This window comes from Topomyia yanbarensis, chromosome 2 (genome assembly GCF_030247195.1).
Source record: "Topomyia yanbarensis strain Yona2022 chromosome 2, ASM3024719v1, whole genome shotgun sequence".
Lineage (NCBI taxonomy): Eukaryota > Metazoa > Arthropoda > Insecta > Diptera > Culicidae > Topomyia > Topomyia yanbarensis.
In genome coordinates this window covers 40,842,408-40,865,381 of record NC_080671.1, presented here as the reverse complement: position 1 = coordinate 40,865,381, position 22,974 = coordinate 40,842,408, and the positions used below count along the sequence as shown (strand labels likewise).

Sequence of the window (22,974 nt, the reverse complement as noted above, 5' to 3'; positions counted from 1 at the left end):
AAAAATCCGCATTTCCCATTTTTGCCTAAGGCCTGTACCGAATTTCAAACTCATAAATAGAAAGTTCGAGTATGTACCTTTGGAGCCTTGTCACGAATATTGAATTTTTACCCTCTTTGCCGAAAATTCCTATCAATGGTTTGTGGTCAGTATAGGCTATGAACCTTTGTCTATATAAATATTTATGAAATTTCTTAATTGTGCAAACTAATGCCAAAGCCTCTGGATGAAGAATAGGGTATCTCTTTTGTGCGTCATTTAACGTAAAAGATGTAAAACAAATCGGTTTCTCTAAACCATCAACCGTGTGTGCTATCACTCCTCCCAAGCCATAACCTGATGCATCTGTTACTATAATGATTTCTTTCTTTGGATCAATAGCTCCAAAATATTGGCTGAAACCATAGCTTGTTCACTATTTGCAAATGCCTTTTGACAATTGTCTTCCCAAATAAATTTAACATTCTTTTTCAACAAATTGTACAAATAATACAATTTGGAAGACATATTAGACACAAATCGATTATAATAATTAACTAAACCTAAATAGGATTTTAGCTCGTTTACAATTTCAGGAACCTTTGCCCTTTGTATGGTAGGTAATTTGTCTGGGCTTGGTAATAATCCTTTTTCCCCAAAAATGTGAACCAAATAATTTTGTTCGGAAACAAAAAATCTACATTTTTCTAAATTTACCTTTATATTTGCATTTGCAAGTTTGTGCAATACCAATTCCAATTTCTTACGACAATCCTCCAGATCCTGCTATAAGAACATCATCAAGATAAACAAACACTCCATTAATTCCCCCTAGTATTTGCTCCATAATCTGCTGAAAAATTGAAGCACTAGAGGATGCACCCTGTGGCAAACGGTTATAGGTAAACAAACCTTTAATTGTGTTAATAACTTGAACGTTCAGTCAAAGCAACTTGAGTATAAGCGCCCTGACGGTCTAAAGAACAAGAAACCTTGCAGTCCGCCAATTTAGCAAACAACTTAGCTGCCACAGGTAAAGGATAAGTGTTTGGTATTAAAACTTTATTTATGGATATCTTACAGTCAATAACAAGTCTGATTTGGTCATCCTTTTTCATAACTACTATAACTGGTGATGCCCACTCACTGGTCTTCACCGGAGTTCTCACTTTTTCCTTTTCTAGTTTGTCTAAATAATTTATAACTTTATCCCTCAATCTAAAAGGTACGTCGTAAGCTTTTCTGAAAATCGGTACTTCGCTTTTTAAAACCAATTCGGCCTCGAAGACCTTGATAGGTGTAGTAAAATCTTTGATAAATACTGTAGAAAATTTATTTTTGACTTCCTCAATATAATTCTCACCATTTGGTGCATTCAATTTGTTTACTTGTTCGTTAAATATCACAACGTTCAAAAAGGATTGCCTCCATTGAGGGAAAAACACATCCAGCCAGTTACTGCCCAATAATGGCATGAATTTAAATTTTGCATCTAGAATAAGTAGTTTCAAAATGGTTTCCCTTTTATTTAATTTTATCAAAACGTTTGTCTCTCTCTCAATTTTGAGTTTGGACCCATTTACCACCAATAAATTTTTTTGGCATTTGCTCAAAGGTTTGTCGAATAATTCAAAATATTGATTTTTACCCATCACGGATACGGTTGAGCCACTATCAACCTCCATCTTAATTAAACAATTATTTATTGAAACATTAATAAGACATGGTTCACCTATATTATTAATAGACGCAACACACATACAATGCAAATCACCTGCATTCCATTGCTTTTCACTGTCCTCGTCAGCAGGAGTCGTCGTCATCTTCCCCATTAGGACGCTCAGTTCTTTCTCCGCGCTCGTGCCAGGCTTCGCCTCATCTATAAATTTAATTGCATCCCGCTTCATGTTTTTCAACCTGAAGCATTTTTTCTTAATGTGTCCTTTGATCCCACAAGTCACAAATAATTTGAGAAAAGTCGGGCCTGCGTTTATCTTTGTATAGTGATTGTTATTATAGCCTACTTTTATTTGTGCTCCCTGATTGTAATCCTGGTAATGTTTCTTGTTTTGTATTTGTGTGTGTGTTCTATGTCTAACATAAGGTCGGAAACCTGACCTCTCTCTAATCTAAGTATTTCTTGAGCTTCCTTAGTGTTCTAGCTATGCCCCTTGCTATACACACTAAGTAAATGATGCATTCGTGACCCCGGAGGAAACTGAAATTCATTATTCAGGGTTTTCGCATTGCTCTTAGCAATGTTCCAAGTCGTTATAAACTTATCCATAGACTCAAGCGTAAGGTTTTCCTCATTAAGTAGTCTTTGTTTAAGAGCCTCGTCTTTTAAACCAGCTAGAACCCTATCTTGAATCGCAATGCCTTTAAATGCTCCGAATCCACAGAACTCCGCTTGAAGTTTCACTGCCAAAACGAAGTCTTCTGCAGATTCGTCGGGTTGTTGAATGCGATGGCTAAATCTGTATCTCTGAACTATATCAGGCTCAGTTCTGTCGAACTGTTGCTTCAATTTATTAATGATTTCCGTGTATCCCACCGTTGTTAAAGTATCCCTTTGAAATACGAGTTTCAATTGGGAATACACATACGGCCCACACAAATTCATAAAATGAGATTTCCGCTGAATCTCGGAAACCTCATTTGCCAAAAAGGTATATTCTAATCTATCGGCCCAGTCCGAAAAGGATGTACCTTTCCGGTAGGGCTCGATACTGGAGCTATTTTGCGTCATTATTTATATATCTTCAATTTAAATACAAAAACCCAATAAAAAAAGTAAAAGATTAAAATTAAAAAAAAAAACAAAAACTAAACGTTAACTGCAATTGCAGACTCGCACTATAAAAAAAGATCAAAAAGACTCACCGATAGTGGCTGTGGCCTTCGCCCACTGTACGACAATTATCGTTTTTCTAGTTATTTTATTTCCAAATTTTTTTTTTCCGCTTCCTTACTTTCTTCCGGTTTAAATATCGCCAATCCTTGAAACTAAAAGGATATAGAAAGAAACACTTAATAATTAATAATTTATATAAAACAAAATACAAAAGAACTATTGTTCTTTACAAATTTATTGTGAGTTCAGTCCTTTGTATCCTGAAAATAAAAGAAATTCCTTCACAAAGCCAGGAATATATTCAAACACTGTCACGCGTAACCCTTTTCAAATACAGTAAGATTCCGTTTTTGGCACGTTCCATTTTTGGCATGCTCGTTTTTTGGCACACTCCGATTTTGGCAACAAATGGGTTCCATTTTTGGCAACATTTTTGTTGGTCATAATAAGTCTTTTAGAAATGTGCAATAGATATTTTTTGTATGAATTGATATCACATTTGACTTCATTTCCAAACATGGGAGTCATATTAACCCTCAAAGGCGCAAATCAATTTTTATTAATATAGTCTAATAGCTTCAATACATTACTGTGATAATTTTGAGATGTTTTTCGCAATACTGTTTTAAAACAGTGTTATGCCTTTAAGGTTTACCTATATTTTACACTATACGTGTTATATTAAATCATTACAATTAGTGTAGAGGTGCATTATTTATGTATAATATGGACAAGTTGCTAGTGATTTTTGCAACAAAAATGGTTTTCTTCATACCTATATATCTTCAAGCATTGCAGTTCGATTTTCAATCTATCAATTCCATTTGAAAGATCAACGATTGGTTAGTTATGGTGAAGCAACAATTTTTTTTTATTTTTTTGAAGGAGCTGTGTTTTTTAAACAAAATTGTTCAATAATTTTCAGAAAGAAGACATAACAGCCCCAGGAGCGAAATCAACACTACCATTCAGGGAATTGTTCAAGTTTTGACGTTCAGTGGGCCGAAGAAAAGCGATTCGAATTAAATGCTATTTTACATATCCGTAATGAGTGGAATTGCACTCGAGAAGTGCGCGAAAATTATGAGAATTCTACAGGACGGCACAATGGGTAGAATGCGGCTTTCGACGCTCAAATCATCTAGCGCCCTGGGTATGTATCCTGAAGGATTTGTGTCTTCGGAAAAGTATCTTGGATGAAAATGAGCATTATTTTGACAACAGACTGATAAACATTTCTTGCAAAGAATAAGCACAGCCTTATGACTGAACTACACTTTGGAAAACTACAGAAAGGACTAGACACAGCAGTCATTCGAATAAGATTACTTTATAAATTACTTGATAAATTTATTCTCAGTTCGAAAGATTATATTTGAAGTCAAAAACAAGAAAATATTTGCATATATTTTAGTTTACTCAAAAATTCTCTAGCGAAATAGGGACTATTTCACTTGAAGTATATTTTTTTCCACATTTCAAAAGGCCCAACTTGGCCCACTTTTTTCTCTTTGTGATTATAAAGTTAAATGTTTCTACTAGTCACAAACAAAATTCCAGCTGCCGCTTCGTGGGTTATTACAAATTTTGTGGAATATTTTTTTTAAATATTTTTGATGAAAACAACCTTAAAATGTCATGATAACATTTATCACTCTTTGAAGCATTTTTATTATTGAATATTTTCTAAGATTTAGGAATAAAATATTTATTTCTAAGTATATTTTTCATACACAAATGTTAACATTCATTTTCTAGAGTATTTTTTTAAATGTCATGTAGCGCCATCTACATAGGTTATAAAGTAAAAATGTCTTCAGTACATGTGTTAGAAATATCAAAACAAACAATTTTGCCAAAGAAAGTTTTTTGATAGAACACCTCTATCAAGAGATAGAACTGATCTAGATCAGTTTCTATTTATCTAGATCAAAACCAATAATGTTCATTTCCATCTAAGATACTTTTCTAAAGACACTAATCATCCAGGATATATGCCCAGGGCGGTAGAGGTTTTGAGCGTCGAAAGCTTGCCCCACTGTACGACGTCTGAATTTGATAAAATGATGAATAAAATTGAATTTGCTAATTTTTTCTTTCATCTCGTTACATTTCACATATGATTAAAAATCCTTGAAACTTTTTTGAAGTCGTAAATTGAAAATCCAAACTTTAAAAATAAGGTTCCTTTTTTGGCACGGTTCCGGTTTTGGCAACTGAAAAAAATAAAATTGTTGCCAAAAACGGAATCCTACTGTACTTGATGACATCACGCTTAATAATTTTAATTTATATTTTTATATAAAAAATTGCCTCTATTTCTTACCAAATGTCCGATGAAAATTTTCCTGCACCTTTCTATAGTGTCTTGGCCTTCCCTGCCACCGTCGCAAATTTCCGCGATGGCGTTTTTTGGCGGTTCTCACCTAAAACTCCAGACCAATCCGCCTGGCGGAAGTTTTTTTTCCAAACGGAATATCGCTCAATTCGCCGTAGCTCTCCTGACACGCCGTCGATATGTTCGTAATGGCGTTTCCGAACGACGTTTTTCCGTTGTCAGTAGACTGACGCCGACAAATTTTTACAATGGCGTCCTTTTAACCTTTCGACTGCTTGCAAATTTCACTGACACGTTAAAAAAATTTCCCTTCGACGGTAGTCCTTTTTTAAAAAAGAAATCCATAAAACTCGCTTCGGTTTTTTCACTATTACCCGTTGTCTCGTCACCAGTTGTAAAGATGATGCTTTCTCAAATAGCAGTAAAGATGAAAACGATCCGTTCACAAGTACAGTTCAGATAGAAGTGACAATTTTATTTATTTACCAGTCTACTACAACCTACACCATTCGATGGTGTTACCTAGCGTTATCAATTTATATGTACTATTTACAATATAGATGGGCGCACTTTTTTTGAGTACGCGTATAGGTGGACACATCAGGATTAAATATTAGTGTAACCAGCGAACGAAGACCCTAACTTAAGAGGTCTTGTGCCGGCTAATAAATAAAGAAGAGCGAAAATTTCTTAGAAATATCGATGAATGATTTGTTTCTGTTATTTTTTTCATAAATATTTATATTTCTTCATAATTATCATATTTCCTTTATTTCACATTCCGTTTACCGTTTGCAAAAAAGGTATTCGAAAGACTCAATAAAATAAAAAATATAATAACTCAAATAAAATAAATAATCAGAAAAAAACTAAAAAAAAAATCCAATGAATAAAATTAATAAAACTAGGGTGAAGTGCCTATTTTCACCATACTAAGCAAGGTGCCTCACTAATTCGTTAATTTCTCACACTACAATCAATGGAATACGTAAAAATTGACATCAACAGTTTTGCTTCGTTGTTAAGAACCAATATAATAACACAACACTGAAAACAGTGAAATTCTCGTGTTTGAGCGCAACGAAAACTCGAATCGAGTGCCCCTATTGTTGCGCTACCATTTGACTCAATGCGTTGAATAAAGATGGCAGACACTGCTCTAACCAACGGCTTCAAATGGGTAGGGTGATAATAGAAACATGGCACAAATGGGCTCATCACCCTAATTAAAAAAAATTAGAACAAGACATGAAAGAATTGATAAGATAATCCTCGTGATCACCTGTGGATGAATAGAATCTCATTTCCCGAGCAAAGTCAACCATTTAATTTAAAGCAAGTAGAAATCATATTTTAATTTCAAAAACAAATTGAAATCCCATTTTGGTTTCAGTTTTTGTTTTAATTTCAAAAATGACAAAATTTTGTTCTCATTTGGCTATCATTATATAAATTGCGTTTCTTAGAAGATTTTTGATTTGTTTGAATTTCTCCATCAACGTTTGATTTTGATGCCAAATGACTTCAAAATACAAGAAAGGTCGAATTCTGATGTCAAAGCAAGGATGCAAGTTTTGAAAAAAATTGATAGTGATCAATGAAAAGTATTTGAAAATAAAATTTTCTTGAGGAAAAAAAATCTTCATTGGGATTTTGAACATTGAAGCCACGTTTCATTATTTTTTTTTAAATAACTTCACCGCGGGTTTTAAGGACTCCAATCTTTGGGTAGCTTCTATTTTTATTCGGATTCCAATTTTTTTAATTGATTTCGGAGAGAGGGCCCACACATTCGGGCTTTATTGCTAGCTACGTCCTAGATTTTTAGTTTTTTTCATCTTTGATACCGGAAACAAAATTTCATTCAGTTTGCAGTGATGTTTTGGTCAATAAAGCTCAAAACGTAAATTGGGCCTTAAATTATTTAGGCCTCATGCAAAGCAAAAACCTGGTTACGGGCCTGATTTATCCATTAGATAAGCCTAACGATAGTAATTTAAAAAGAATTTTCCGGCTACGATTCGTAAAACTGTCACAAAACAGAACTGATATTACATATTTCGGTCTTCAACCTATCCACAGATCGTCAAAGTCGTTACTAGCGAACGTGTTAGATATAGATGATGACTTTCGTCACAACTGTAGACCACTAACCCCTGGAGGTACACTGCCACACAATCCAACATATTTCAGGACCGTTTATAGGTACGTATAAAAGTTCCCTCGCACCCGGATTCCCGTCCCTAGACGTAAATGACGCCTCGTAAAAGGATACGACATGGAGGCAAACGTAAAAAGAAAAAAAAAATGACAGCAAACACCTTTCCTTTCTTTCTTCCTTCCAGTAGCGATGATGGAAGTATGGGACCGATCGGAAGCAATCGAATGCCAGATGCAATTGCGCCACCACACACGTGTTTCACATCATCCGCTGATTACGAACTAGCTTTAATATTGAAAGAGATCCGTTTTATCACCGATCAGGTAATTAATTTCTTACTCTTCTGCCTAGGAAAAAAAAATCCCTAGACATTTCACCTTGCTGTGGAGCTCACAGCGGGCTAAATAATTAAGCGGCAAATTATCGGAGCCAGCGTATCCGTGCCCCGATGGAGACGATATGCTGCTGCTGCTGCTGCCATCGCGAGAGTGGTATAAATACTGCGGTACTTAATGCAAGGCTCCCATGGGATGGCGAAGAAAAAAATTACCAAAGCAGGAATTCATTACACTCATCGCCTATCGGTCGGTCGACTGGGTTGGAGATTTCCCACCGGATAAGGGTGCAAATGGAAGGAAATCTGGGATAACGTTAGGCGTTCGTCGGAACGAGACTCTACTTGTATACGTTAATTATTCAGCAATCTGGTATTCATTAGCTTGATCTGACTTCGAGGTTGATTTACTGTTTCAGTATGGTTCGGTTGATTTCAGTATCTTGTCCTAGTAATTGTACTGGAAGTTTCTAACCCAGTATACTTGACATTTATGTCAACAATGCCGATATAATTGGATGATTAGAAATGAATAAATGTAATAACTTGTTATATGTATAACGTTACGTTGCGGTATCTGTTTAGGGGCACATACCCAGCAGAAAGCACCCAACAAATTCACAGAGTTTAATGTTGATTAACCTCTAATAATCTTCATATTCCTCACTTTAATTGAGGCCCTGGGAGATTTTAAAGTGTTCTTTTCAATGGCAGTTTCACAACTTTTCAATACGACTCCAGCTTTCTAGTACTACACGGTCTCACCACAGGAAATTAAAATAATCCTCTTCAATTAGTTTCTGCTCTATTTGTGCACCTTCAGTTACGCAAAACGGTACAGCGCGAGACTGGTACTTCTTCGACGTTCAAATAAACTCGCTCGTGGAAGCTCTCCTGATTGATTTCCGCTTGACCGCTGCAGTTAATTTATCCGCAAAACTTTTCTGTTTTCGCCGTTTGATGAGGGGTAAAATCCCATTTACTCAAAGTCATCAGAAACTGGATCAACTTGTTTCCGGTAGGGAAAACCCACACTTCCGGATCGATTAGCGCGACCATGGCAGCATACGGTATACGGTACTACCGGAGGGAAAGAGCCTGTTTGAGGTTCTGTACGTTCTGAAAGTAAAAAGTAAAACCGGAAAGCGATAATTGCGTTACTTTGAACTGATTCTAGCTACACGTTGGTGTAGGCGATTACTCGAAGCTTCGCCCGCACCTTTTTTCCACTCGCGGTTTTAGCTCGAGTTTTAGTTTGTTATTCAACCGGTTTTCGCAGTTTGTTTCACGAGAAGTAAACTTTGGGTAATTGAATTACTGTAATGTACGAACGTGGGTGTTATAATCTGGTATGCGTATCCCACGAATCCAACAGGATGCTGAGGCATTTTGGTATCAGCGTATTTTGAGCTGATTTCATTCGAATTTGATGCCTAGAAGATCCTCGAGTTCATTCTTCGAGCTATTATGAAGCAAATCGGTAGCTTTGCATGGTCGGAAAATTCTGCAGACATTATCGAAGTTCCGACAACAAAATTACGCTTAGAGGTCACCATACACTCTCAAATCGTCGCTACTCAATAGCTGTAACAGATTAGTTCGCCCAAATTAAAAATTACACCATTCTCCTTTAGTTTCTATGTGAGGATGGATTTTGTCGGTTTTATTCATTGTAGGCTGTTCGCATTGATTTTCTCAATTCCATTTAATATTCGATGATTTATTCAAGGTATGCGCAATATATGTGTTTCCGGACTTTTTAGTTTTTCTTCGATCGTCCTAGCTTTGGGTATTCTCATGTCCTCTCTGACTGATAAGATGCAAAATTAGTTTTGCAGATTTATGAAGGCCAAAAAATTCCAAATTTGAATTTTTTGACTTAGGACTACGTCTTTGTTTTTGATATGGGGGTGCCCTTTGCAAATTCTGCAAAAATGGTATGTAACGAAAAGTGGTCCCATTTTAAACGCATATAATTCAGCCAAGTCACGATATTTTTTCAAATTTTTTCACATATCGCCCCGAAATACATGTAAGAATAGATGCTAATAGATAAACCCAAAGATTTTTGATATCATGGCCTAAAAAATTTAAATAATTTACAACCTAGACAAAATATCGCGCCTTTCCACACAGAAGATAGCGCTTCCCAAGTCCAGCGCGACAGATTTGTGTACCTAGCGCGCTACGCTTCTATAAATGACGTTATCATGGACTATTTAAAGAACGGATTTGGCCGGACAAGCTCAGTTGCCTGTTCAACGGCAGGCAGAGTAGTTCACTGCGATGTGTGTTTTCACAACCAGTATAACTGAGTTTGAAGTCCGTTACACTGGCTGTGGGGTACGCTACCCAGAGCCGTCCAACATGCGACTGAGCTTGTCCGTTCAAACACTATGTTTTCTTTTGTATTGTGCTCGTTTCCATCACACTTTAATGCACAATCTCGAACACAATTATTCGTACACAAAATCGCTTGTACATTCGAGCTCCACTTGCAAACACGGTTAACATAGTGTCGTGGTACTAGGCTCTACCCATCTTCATCAGCGTTGACTCATTTTGCTTTGTGCGTTTGGGTTCAGTGTTTGAGGCGAACGTGTAGGAAGGTATATCGAATTTGTTAGCAGAGTTACCACATTCACAGATTTTTCTGTAATGCCGCAGATTTGTTCACAATTTTTGATCACAGATGGCAGATTGTTGACATTTCGATGAAAATTTCACAGATTTTTCGGAAATTTATCATAGATTTTTTTCCTGTTTCAGTTATCACAGATGATAAAAACATATTTTGCAATATGTTACTTTCGATATTGATTGGTTGTGCTTAAACTATACGAAAAAAATATATTTGATTTATTATTACTCTAAATATTATACATTAAGTAATATAGGACGTCTGCGATTCGTGCAACCCCATAGGGCTGCCCCTTGTAAATTTTTAATTTTAAAATTTCCTGCTGCATTCTCATATTGACCTATGTTCATTCACAACTCGCCATTTACGTGCTGTTACAGTCAATATGTCTGTATTTTCTGGCATATTTGCAAATTAGTTATTTCCTTTTAATATAACAAACGTGTTTATTCTTCCGGTAGCCAAAAAGGGCCGTCTCTTGTAATCGGCAGTGCTGTAAAAGCCCACACCATTATTTGGGACATCTCATAGAACAATCTTAGAGATTTGGAATAGATGAAATATTTATGCATTTCCACAGTCTGAGAGAGAAGAGGTGTTGTTCGTGACTCTCTGCTCCGACAGAATTTCGCATGAATAGGTGAAATGGCTTGCTCCAAATGAGCTCAAACCACAGCTATCTGATTACGAATACATCTTCTTTGATGGTATTAATATTCTCTTAGACATCGTGCAGAATTGCTAAACAGGAGTCCTCGGGTCACAGTCTTTCTCGTGCTGAGGACTGTATGGCTGGTGGGACTACCCTTGCTGTGTTAAGCGAATCTTCGACACAGAGGACGTTTGTTTCTTTGTATATCATGAGATTCAAATGATGGTCACGCACCTAATACTCATTTCAAGGTTCGTTATAGGAGATTTTGGGTTAATCTGGTTGGTATCTTCTTGTTACTTTACAATAAGCGCTGGTGATGAAATGTATAGTGCCCTGATCAGATATGGTTCCAGCAGCACAAGTTAGTCTTCAGTATAAGCGTACAGCAACTATGATTCTATCCGGCTTTGTGGCAGGAACGAAAATCTTCCATAAGTTTGGCTCAGGTGCCGTATTTCCATAAAGAAAACTGCTAATATAGAAAGCTACTTAACTCCCTCGTCGGAACTTTCAACAAAAATGGCATGAAAATCCACATGAATTGCCTCGTTCATGTATTCTTGTAAATAGTGCTATTGAGGCATGTCTTATATCCGAACTCACAACTCGCGATATTTTTTCGTCACGGTCACTATAACTTTTGATAATATGTGCCACATAATTATTTGTCACTTTCTGATGATTTCAATAGGGTTGTACCATAGGCAGGAATTGGCTTCCACTCATAATTGGCAGTGATGCAAATGCCTACCGTATAGTTTGGGCCAGTTAAGACATCAATTTGAAAGGCATTGAGCTTAAGGTATAAATACTTTAGCCGTGCAAATATGCCTATACTGGTTAGAGGAAATCGCCAAACATTTGCTTGGTCTGGTAGGGAAGTGGTGTTAGATGTAACTCTCTGCTCTGACAGTATTGCACATGAATTTGCAAACTGGTTCGTCCGAAAGAGCTCGATCCATCGTTATTTGATTATGAATACTTCGTCTTTGGTCATTTAAAGTCTACCTGGATATCGTTACATATCGCAATTCCAAATCCACGGGCTGGTAGTAAAATTATACATGCTTCCAGTGGTTCTTGGTGAACTGCCAGACTTGTTAGACTCAAAAAGTTGTATAGAAAAGCTTGAAAACACAGATGCAGAGGCGGGTCGAAAGAAATTAAGGGGGTCTCCTAATCAGTGGTTCATGAAAGGGTGGTTATTGAGAACAAGATTACGAATGATAATTTGCGTACTTTTGAACGTATATTTATTCAACGAAAGAAATTTTTTCGAATGTCGAAATAAATAAAAATGGCGAAATTCGGAAGGCTATTCTGTGCAGTATAGACCATTATGGTGATAGAAAGTTATAATTTGAAATATTTTGGTCATTTTTGTTAAAGTACTCGATTTTTAGACTTTTTAAAGCAGTAAGTGCGTTAATAACGTTGTAAAATGAGATTTTTAATATATTATTTAACTCACAATTAAGCTACCCAAAATACAATGTTTGACTTTTATACATGTAGCATTTATTTTTTTTTTATAATCGTGCACGGGATTTTGGAAAAACATGGTTTTCATAAAATTTGCTTTGCTGTTTTTAGGAGGAAAAAATAGATAAAAGTAAAATGAGATGTTAAAAAGTTATATTCTGAAACTTTGTAAGAGTTTTCTCTAATAATAATTCTAACGAATGAAGCAAGAAAAAATCGAAATTTTGAAGCTTTCTGATGAGGATACACCCTTAATCAGTATTAGTTCAATGTTATCTTCCTGCTTATTTTGTCATGCGGGGGTTGGTGTGTGAGGGGGATGAAAAAACGCAACTTATTTTGGTATGCCCGGTGGGTGAAGACCGAACTAACTCCAAAAAAAGGATTCCTGTAAATTATTTTCCGGGATTACGTAAAATCTCTTAAAGCCATTTGGAATTAAAAATAATTTTAATTTTGAAATTTTAATAAGTTTTGCATCATTTTGATGTCATTGTTGTATCAGTTTTTATGAAAAATTACTGTGTGGCCGCACACGTCAACCCGTAACTCCGGCACCGGAACTCCGATCAACACAAAATTCAATGGGAGCCGATGGAAAGGTTGTAACCGTCTTCGAGAAACTGATGTGAGTTTGGTAATTTTTAAAGATGGCTGTTTTCCCGGGACAGCGGGAAAACAATGGTGATCAATGTGGCTAACGCGAGTTGGACCGGAGTACGGTGGGTAGGGCGGTAGAGGGGGGAAAATATGAAGTGCAATCAACCGCATTTTATGCCTTCCATTTGCTACTTGGTTTGTGAAAATCGGTTGAATTGTCAACGAATAACCGATGTGATTTTAATTGTTGAATATGCCCGAAGCCCGGGACTTCCGACAATGATTTCAAAGAATCTTTTATTGACCATTAGTGATCCAGTTCTGAAAATCGAAGCAGTTTTATGTCCATTTCAACATCTTGTTTAACTACCTGGCACCTAATTAAGAGGTTATTAAAAATCCTTTTCAAATACTGAAGCGTTACAAATCCGTTACAAATCATATTTAGTAAAACAGACAGAAAAAGAATTACCGGAACGGTGAGAATGAAGAAACCTGTATCGGTGAGAATGAAAATTCACCTGTATCGGAAACACTGAGGAAAGATATGTCCTCAAGAAGGAATCGAACTTGTGATCTCCCAGTCTCTAGTTGGGTCCGTTAACAACTCCGCTATCGCATCATCACAGTTCCTCGATGGCGCAGTGGTTAACGCACCCAACTAGAGACTGGGAGATCGTAGGTTCGATTCCTGCTTGAGGACATATCTTTTCTCAGTGTTTCCGATACAGGTGAATTTTTCACCGTTTCTTCATTCTCACCGTTTCGGTCATTCTTTCTCTGTCTGTTTTCCAGTGGACACTTTCATAAAAATCCTTGAAAAAGGAAAAAGAAACAAAGACTCACGTCCAAACAAGGAATATACATATTTAGTAAACTTTCTTCCTGGCGTTCGTGTAGTGAGAATAGGGTTTATACAAATTATCGCTTCCTACCCAACTTTCCTAGTTAAAACCATTACCCGGTCATTACCCTACGCGTCAGTTCCCCAATCAGAGCGCACACTATGACAAGTAGTGCGGGAAAATGTTCGTAAAAATCCAAGATAGCGGTTTCCGTTTGCCATAATATAGCCATATGGGTGTTATTTCAAAGAGTGTGATAAGTAGATAACGAAATTTGATGATTGACGCAATTTTTAAATCCATTATGGTGGAATTGCTCAAAATTATCTACTCGAAGAAACAGCCGATGTATTCCCCAAACAGTTCTCAAAGCGAAAAGCTATATGGTTTGATCCAATAGTGTTAGAATATATTTCTTGAAAATGCTGCTACCACAGCATTTGTAATTTCTGTACTCAATAATACACAAAAAATGAGCCCAAAACGACGTTTATAAGAATAGCATTCCCACGAACGCAACACCGTAGGTGCTACAACAAATTAGCTCCAATGGAAAGTCCTTTGTTCGTTCTATCTACCTCTCTCATTGTGGTGCAAACAGAACCAAATTCCCGAAAGCAACATGCTTGCGCTGTTGCACCCTGGTAGAAATGGGTATAGGAGCTTGCTGCCACTTTAATAAGAACTCAAAAGATAGTGCTGGAATCGCTGAAATGATGTTGCCGGTTCTTCGTTCAAAAAAATTAAATCTCCCCCATAATTTTTTTGTTATTGTGCTGCCAATCATGTTCTTAGTAATCAAATTTGGTCACTCGTGTACCCAAGTAAACAAGCATTACAGCGTAGCCTAATATCTGCTCAAGGCCTGCATATAGGGCAGTTTCCTATATAGTTCTGATACAATACTAGAAAAAAAGAAATATTGTGCTATTACTAGTCTTCCCAAATGAACATCGAACACCATGTTCGCTCTAGTTCTGTGCTCATATTATACCCACATTTCGTATGCAAAATCGAACACGATAATGCGTATCAAAACACGTGTTCGTCTACACATCCGAACCCCATGTACGTACGCGGTGTTCGTACACAGGTGCTCTTGACACTAGTTTTCTCTTTCTCTCACTCATCATCACTAGCGTTGACGCATTCTGTTTTGTGCTTGCCTTTCTTGTGTACGGACACGGTGTACGTACACGGTATTTACCTAAGTTTGCACATCGTTCGCTTGGGTTCGGTGTTCGATGCAAAGCTGTACACAAAGGCAAAGCATGTTTGAAGTTGAACGCCTGCACGAAATTTTGTACACGGGTGCAAACTTGTCGATGTTCATGGGAAGACTGGCTATTACTATGCAGAGATTGATAGCCAATTTTCAATTTTACTACATCTAAAACAACCCCGGTAAGAATCACTTGCATCAATGTAAGGATCGCTATCTAAAATTGCAGAAGTTCTGGTAACGTACAAAACTTGCAAGAAGCTTCCTTGCATGTGATGGAAGAAACAGGAATACGAATTTTGCCTATGTCTTAGCAATATATGTGTATTGCTGACCCATATGCGTTTCACAAAAAATACTGCTAGTATTGAAAAAAACGAACCAGTATGGGAAGATTACTAAACAATACTATATCCATCAAACCATGCTGACAGATAGTTGTGAGTAATTAAAAGTAATTTATAAACACTTGCACGATTTCACGATTAATGAAAAAATATCGGACGCACCCAGATTTCAAAGCATGCTCTTGCGCATCGTATCCATTCCTGCATTTAAGAACAGAGCATTAAAATTCGTACAATATTGCGTTTAGTGATGTTGGTAGGGAATAAATAAAAAGCAAACGTTAACATAAAACTAGGCATGCGTTGCTATAACAACCATCATAAGCACGTGAATGTGGTGGCAATATTTTGATGGTTTTATTGATGAAACCTATGTAGATATAGCAAGACATGAAGTCATTTTATATAACTGTAAATTTTAATCTATTTGACGACTGTAGAACTTTAATTTGGGATGTTATCGGCTAAATCAATCATAAAAATAATCGAAAACGATGTGTTGTCTCTTTATCCGACAGTTCCGGTGACTTTATTTCACCTTTATCAAGGAATAGAAAATAGAAAAAAACCGAACCGTTTCTATTCCTTGATAAAGGTGAAATAAAGTCAAAAATTGGCCAAGGAATCCAGAAAAAAATAGTATATTTTGGTTACAGTGTTGCCACATTCCAATTTAACACCAAAACTGCATTTTTCTCGCAGTACCTTTACTTTTAATTTGAAAATTATTATGCAATTTTGTTCCTCGGAGATTTTCACACATAAAAACATTTAGAACTTCTATATAACTTGAGCCAATCTCAAGATTCAGTGATTTGAAACAAAAACTGATAATTTCTCATCACTTTTCTGGTTATACCTCAGTAAACATGCAGAAATTCAAAATTCTGAAAACGCCATTTTGTAAAGAATTTTTAGATTAGTAATGTGGCATATCTAACTCAGTTTACCCTAAAATGGCGTTTGCCATAAGCGACGAAACGTGTGTGTCGGTCAAACTTGTTATTAAAAAATCAAATCATGTTTCTTTTGCAAGCTTAATTCATACAGAATAAAAAAATTCATTTTAGCGAATGCGAATTTCCGGGCCATTTGCTTCCAAATTCCATCAAGTTTTGCATAGCCTCCTTGGTCACTTTCCTCACTGCAGAACACTGCATCTAGCTGACAACTGTTTTAGCATCCAATTTAGGTTCCGCATGATGATAGCCTAATCTTTTTGGGACGGTCAGGCCTTTAGGCACCACCTGGCCGTTGTTGGCGGCATACATGGTCTTTTCCGTAATGACACGATGCAAAATCCGACCAAAACAGAACGGAATAATTGTATTGCTATAGGAATTGCAACAGACGTTTTTACCAGGTCCTCCTGAACATAAATTTCGTGATTGACGGTCCCGGTTGCGATGCATATTTTTTTGAACCAAAGGAACAGATGGCCTGCCACACGAGATATTTATTTGCGACCTCCGACCGATTAATGTTTCGCAAACCTCCGCCACCTTTCCTCTCACGGATGACGGATAATATTCCTGTACAGGAAGCTGTTTAAAGCATGCCTTGACGAAGGCATGTATAACGCAATCTAACTTCCTCAGCATCTTCATGTACAGCTTCCGTTTTCTAGCACGATGCACGGTTGTAGACGACACTCCCTGTATACTTGTGACATCGCGGACGAAGAGGTTGGGGTTCCGCTTGAAACAGCTTACCACTCTTTTCGTTGTTTTTGTGGCTTCCAGCTTTCGATTTCTTCGGAATTCAGTCTTCCTAGCTGTCGACAAACATTTTTCGAACACTTTCATTACGTTGATTTGGCAACATTCAACAATTTCACCAACTTGGAAAATGTTGCTTCATTACTCCACCCTCTTCGATGTCGTTTTCACAGTTGAAGGACAAATGTTATAATCAAAGGGTTGGCTTGATGCTATACACATATTTCTTTAAAATGAGGGGTATGCAGGTACTTTTAATGCACAATGAAAAAAAAATGCATAAAGTTGATGTTGACCTATTTTTGATCGTAGCACATTTTAATCTTTCATGGTAACCGGAAGGCGCAAACTTCATTTTCAAAATGACTCCGTACATCGATTTCTATTATATACTTGCTTAATATTTTGTAGAAATCGTCAAAATCCGTCATCAACTAACCGTATCCTATTGAGTATGATGTTCGAAATTTTTGAATTTCAAGGTGGCGTTAATCATCAATTTTCGGCATCTACTAACCACCCCCTTTCAAACAACACTCATATTGATTATGCTCTCTGGTACTGTGTTGAAACCGGGAACCGCTTGGTTTTCAAAATGGCGTTAGGCATCGTTTCCCAAGGTAGTAATAACGATTTTGATTTGCCGATTTTGGTTCCGCCATCCGGTTGATCATTTGGGTAAGTCCGTTGATGAAGAAGCCACCAGATATTGCCCGACGGTTTTTTGTTTTTGCACAGGTGTAGATTGTAGAATTACACGAATCTCGGAGAACGATTTACTAATAAAACTTTGATAGCAAAAAGTACACCGCAGTAAAATGAAAACTAAATCTTCTCCAACAAGAACTTATTATACCGTTTCTTTTCTGTCAGAGCATTAACTGTACTTTGAAAACTTTGCAAAATTGATTCTCAAAAGGGAAAAATTGGATTACAACAATTTGTGCATAATGGCACAACATTTAACTTAGATAAAGTGGGATTTTTATGTTTCGAATTCATCTCATCTAACTCAGTAACTGAGACAAAATTGGGGTCCTTGAGATAATATATTCAAACAATCGAATTTGTGTCAACGCCTGAAGCAACTGGCTGGACATGCGTGATGTCTCGGGAAGTAAGCACTGAAGCTCTGGCTTAGCGTTTGGATTAACCGTCTAACTCTGGTTCTAACAAGTGGGTACTAGTTCGTACACGGAAAAAATCCGTTCATAAATTCATGAACAAAAGATCACGATCCCGTGAACTGAACTATTAACTAAAATCGCGATCAAGTTCCTAAAATTGTAAAAAATAAACCTCGTACTCATGAAACTATTTGTGTTTCCAAAAAATTAGCTCGCCTCGAATATATACATGGCGTTACATTCGAATGTTTGGTTGGGTTACACATTCGACAGTTAAACGATGTTCATGATCTTTTTCGCGATTTTTGTGATTTCAAATCAATTTTTCTGTCAGACTGGAGTGATTTATGTTCATAATATCAGAATCTTAGTCGCCAGTTTCGTAATTTCTATTCACGTTATCGTGATATTTTAGTCATAGTAGAGTAGAGTGATTCATGTTTATGATTTCAGGATGTTAGTGGCGATTTTTGATATTTTAAATGCTGGTAATGTGATTTAATTTAATTTTAATCACGAGTAGAGATATATGTTCATTCATATTCTTGATTTCAGTAATTTAGTCACGATTTTTGACACTTTTAGCATGAGTTTTGTGATTTAGGTTCATGATTTCAGGGTCATAGTCACGATTTTCGTAATTTCTTTTCCCGTTATCGTGATATTTTACTTTAGATCTTACTTTCGAATTTGACACGTGAAGTACTGTGACTCATGTTTATGATATCGGTAGTTTGATTATTGTATCTGGTTCACGTACACTATTTGGTGTGCACAGCGCAGTTTTCGTTTTCTGTCCAGACATCACAGTGAACTTTATCAAATGAATTCAGTGGTCGCTAGCAGCTGAACATTTTACGAAAAAGTGCATGGAACAAAAACAATTTCCCGAATAATACCCTAAACTTTGTGAAAAAGTTCACGTGAAAATTTCATTACCATGCTACATGAAATTGAAAACGATTAGGAATATCTTCTAAATATTACAAGCACACAAGATAGATCCCAAATCATGTACCTGTAATTATGAGCTAGTACACGAATCCAAGAATAACATTTAATGATTTTGAGAACTATTTCACGAATGGTAAGTCGTGACTATTATACTATGATCCATGAACCAGTCCATATATACATGAATTATATTCTATAATTTTGTCACTTATTTCACAGGCACGCATGGTCAGTCGTTATTATTCTACTAGAAATCATGAATCAGTTCACGAATACATGAATAATATTTATGATATATGATTTTTTTTAACTATTACACGAGCACGGATATTGGATCATGACTAATATATTTGGAATCATGAGGATTGAATTGATTCAAGAATAAAATACCGAGTTTCGTGAAATTTGAAATAATATTTCTAAATCTATGAATAACATCATGGGTCAACCTTTGGTTTTATGAATAATGTTCATAAAGTTGTGAGATAGTACATGTATAGGAAATCGACTTTTTAATAACATGGCGGAAACAAACAAATATTTCCACTAATAAAAGCGTTATACGGGCGTTACTGAATTATAAAACACTTGACTTTTGTTCATGGTCCTGTTTTCGTAACGTAAAAACGTGATTGTTCCAGAATTCATGGTATTTTATTCACGATGATGGGAAAAAATTCGTTTAACGTTCGTGTTATTTTATGACAAATGGAGCAAACTGAGTTAGATATGCTACGTTATTTGATTGGAAAACTCCACAAAATGACGTTCCCTGGATTTAAGAATTCTGCTTGGTTACAGAGATATAGCGTAAAACGACATAAGAAGTTGCGTGTTTTTTGCCTCATATCGCGGTATCTCGGGGTTGACTCAAATTATGTTGCAGTTTTAGATATTTAGTGGAATATGCTATACGCACTAAAGCATTTCCCTATTTTACTTTCAGATACGAAAAGAGGACGAGGACAGCGACGTCTCCAAGGACTGGAAGTTCGCGGCCATGGTAGTTGATAGATTGTGCCTTATAATTTTCACGTTTTTCACAATAGTGGCAACCATAGCTGTTCTATTTTCGGCACCGCACATCATCGTTTCGTAGCCATATAGAACAGGTTATTGTTATTGGTTTTATCACAAAATCAATTTGTTATGCATTAAATTATTGTCGAGACTTTTTAAATAAATTTCAGGACAGTAGCAAAACGAGAGAAAAGAAGTCAGTTAGCAAAAAAAAAACTAGAAAAAAAATCACAATGCGGGCCAGAAAAAAAATGTGGTGCGGGCCAAGGGCAAGACAAAAAAATACAAAAAAAAAGATGTCGGAAGGCTAAGTCGAAAACACTAGCGAATAGTTGACAGAGAAAAAAACGAACATAAAAATAGAAAAACCTTGCAACTGTGGTCAAGAAGAGGAAAATCGAAACAAAAAACAGATAAACACTTTTTTCGGAGATTATTGCAAATAGCGTTCTATTTCTTAGGTCAAATCTATTCCACCGAAATATGAAGCCATTAGTAGAGAAAAAAAACGAACAGCGTAAAAAAATAATGTTCGAGACAAACTGAATGATCTGAATTAACCGAACTATCAATAGTGTTAATAATAAGGTGATATTGATTTGATATGTGCGCATAAATATTTTTTTTCGGATGAAGGTCATATTTACCCATAGAATCGAAAAAAAAAAACATTTTAATCAACCAGTATGTTTTTGAATCCTCACATTTTGTTAAACTCCTCCAATAAAAATCAGGTTCTCCTCCAAGACACTAGTTGATGGTTTCGGCTGATTCAGCGGAATCTTCACGCAATAATCTGCACAGTAGGCTGAGAACGGGATTCAGGCTATCAAACCGAAAAACCAAAAAAAAACCTAAGCTTAAGAAAAGTTGAGACATTGAATAGTAGGTACATAATCTTTTTCGGCTCTTATTTGTAGTAGCGAACGGGCGAACGGGGGACAAATTTAATATAAACTCTTTATCCTTTCAGTTCGAACGGTTATTATTGAATTGCAACTTTTAAAAGAAACCGTCGGCTTCCGAGATACACCGGCTTTCGCCGCCGGAATCGCCGGGGTCGCGGTTTTTTTTTGCAAAAAGTGGCAAACGAGTAAAGTGAAATTTCTAAATTATTCATCAAGAAGTCACACGATGAAGGTGAGCATTAATTATTGATTAAAGAGGCAGATAATTGAGAGTGGAGGAGGAAGAAGAAGAAGAAAAATCGGTTGCAAAAATCTTCTTTGTGCTACGAAGTATGAGGAATTCGGACCAGAGAATGTAAGTGAAATGAGAAAGGTTCGAGGCTAGGAATGAGTATTAATTACGATATTTCGGATTTATTTGGTAGATTCGATCAAAGATTGCGTGGTAGGCGTTAAGGGTTATGATACGATCGAAGGAAACCCTGAAGCGTTTAGGAGGTCAGAGGATCGAATACGGTTGAGAGTCAAAGAGGAAAATTATCAACAGCAGCACGACTGTGATATATAATAAAGAAATAAATTTAACTTATTATTATTGATTAATTATTAATAAGTGGATTGTCATAATTTATTAGCGAGATGTGAGCTGAAAGCGAGAGAACCTTTTTGGCTACATAGAAATTGACAGTTTCAATTCTCTGTTTGTATTGTGCGGTCTGGTTGCTCTGAACCAGCTTTGTAACACTACAAGCGGTTAAAGAATGGATAAAAGATGACTACATCAAATCTTAGGTAGAAGATTTGGGTTTTTTTTTAAACATTTAATTTAGATAAGGCTGGTAAAAACCCAAGACAACAGCAAACGACCCCTTTATTAACCGTCAAAAAGGCGAGGGGTCTCAGAGGCCTGGCTAGTTACAGATCCCTAGTTTCAATGAACTTGTAATTTGAAATACAAATGATCAAGCGTTTTCGGGCTTTCGATTCTCGCACTGGTAAACGACAAAAAAGAGGCTTGTTATTTTATTGGATTTTAGAAGCGGTGCTTCTCGAAGTCACAATTTTAGCTTTCCTTTTTGAGGGTTAAAAGAGTGTTTGTAAAATTTGTCACGGTCACATTTAAGCAATATATGTGTTGACATGTTTCTTTATGGTGTCGATTTCATTTGGCAAAATAGTTTATAAAATTAAATTGAAGTAAAAGTATTCTTAAATATATTTAATTTCCTGATTTAATCTCGAAATCAAGACGTGGGTACGCCAAAACCAGAATGAAAATTTCTCTGATACAATTTGACGAACCATTATGCACATTATTGATTGGTTGATTATATCCCCACAGAGTTTCGGTGAAATTCTGGTTTGTCTTAACATTCTGCTCGATGCATGGTAATCACGCAACAATATGAGGTAAGAGCAGTTGACAACACAGTTCAGCAGCTCAACAGCGAAGGTTGCTTACTGAGTTCTGCCTGCTTGTGGCGAATCCTAGACCACAATCCTGTATCCCTTTAAGTAGGTATCACATCAACATTTCCGAATCTAGCCTAAGCATCGGTGAAGACTGTCGAAGCCGGCAATGGCGATTCTCATGGACTCAAAAGAGATAATGTTCATTCTTCTCACAAGCAAGATGAGTTAGTCTTCCTATAGGCAACATGATAATCGTTAGTGTGCACTCTACGAATAGCATCGTGCTTCGCAACGCATCGCAGCGGAACTACGAAGTTTGCTTGCTGAGTCTTACATCTTCGTTTAAGGGCTTCGTAGCCAATCAGCCGTTTCCCCA

General features: G+C 36.5%; 1 protein-coding gene across 2 annotated transcripts in view; it reads left to right on the top strand.

Annotated features, from left to right (window-relative positions):
- Positions 1-22,147, top strand: part of LOC131683369 (neuronal acetylcholine receptor subunit alpha-7-like) — a 372,960-nt gene extending 350,813 nt beyond the window's left edge. Inside the window, exons 13-15 of one of the 2 annotated variants that reach the window (XM_058965291.1) lie at positions 7,254-7,376; positions 7,517-7,655; positions 20,204-22,147. In XM_058965291.1, the coding sequence (XP_058821274.1) occupies positions 7,254-7,376; positions 7,517-7,655; positions 20,204-20,356 (415 nt within the window). In that variant the 3' untranslated portion in view covers positions 20,357-22,147. The remainder of the gene's footprint in view (positions 1-7,253; positions 7,377-7,516; positions 7,656-20,203) is intronic. The other variant, XM_058965292.1, reaches the window with a different exon arrangement.
- The last annotated feature ends 827 nt before the right edge of the window (positions 22,148-22,974 follow it).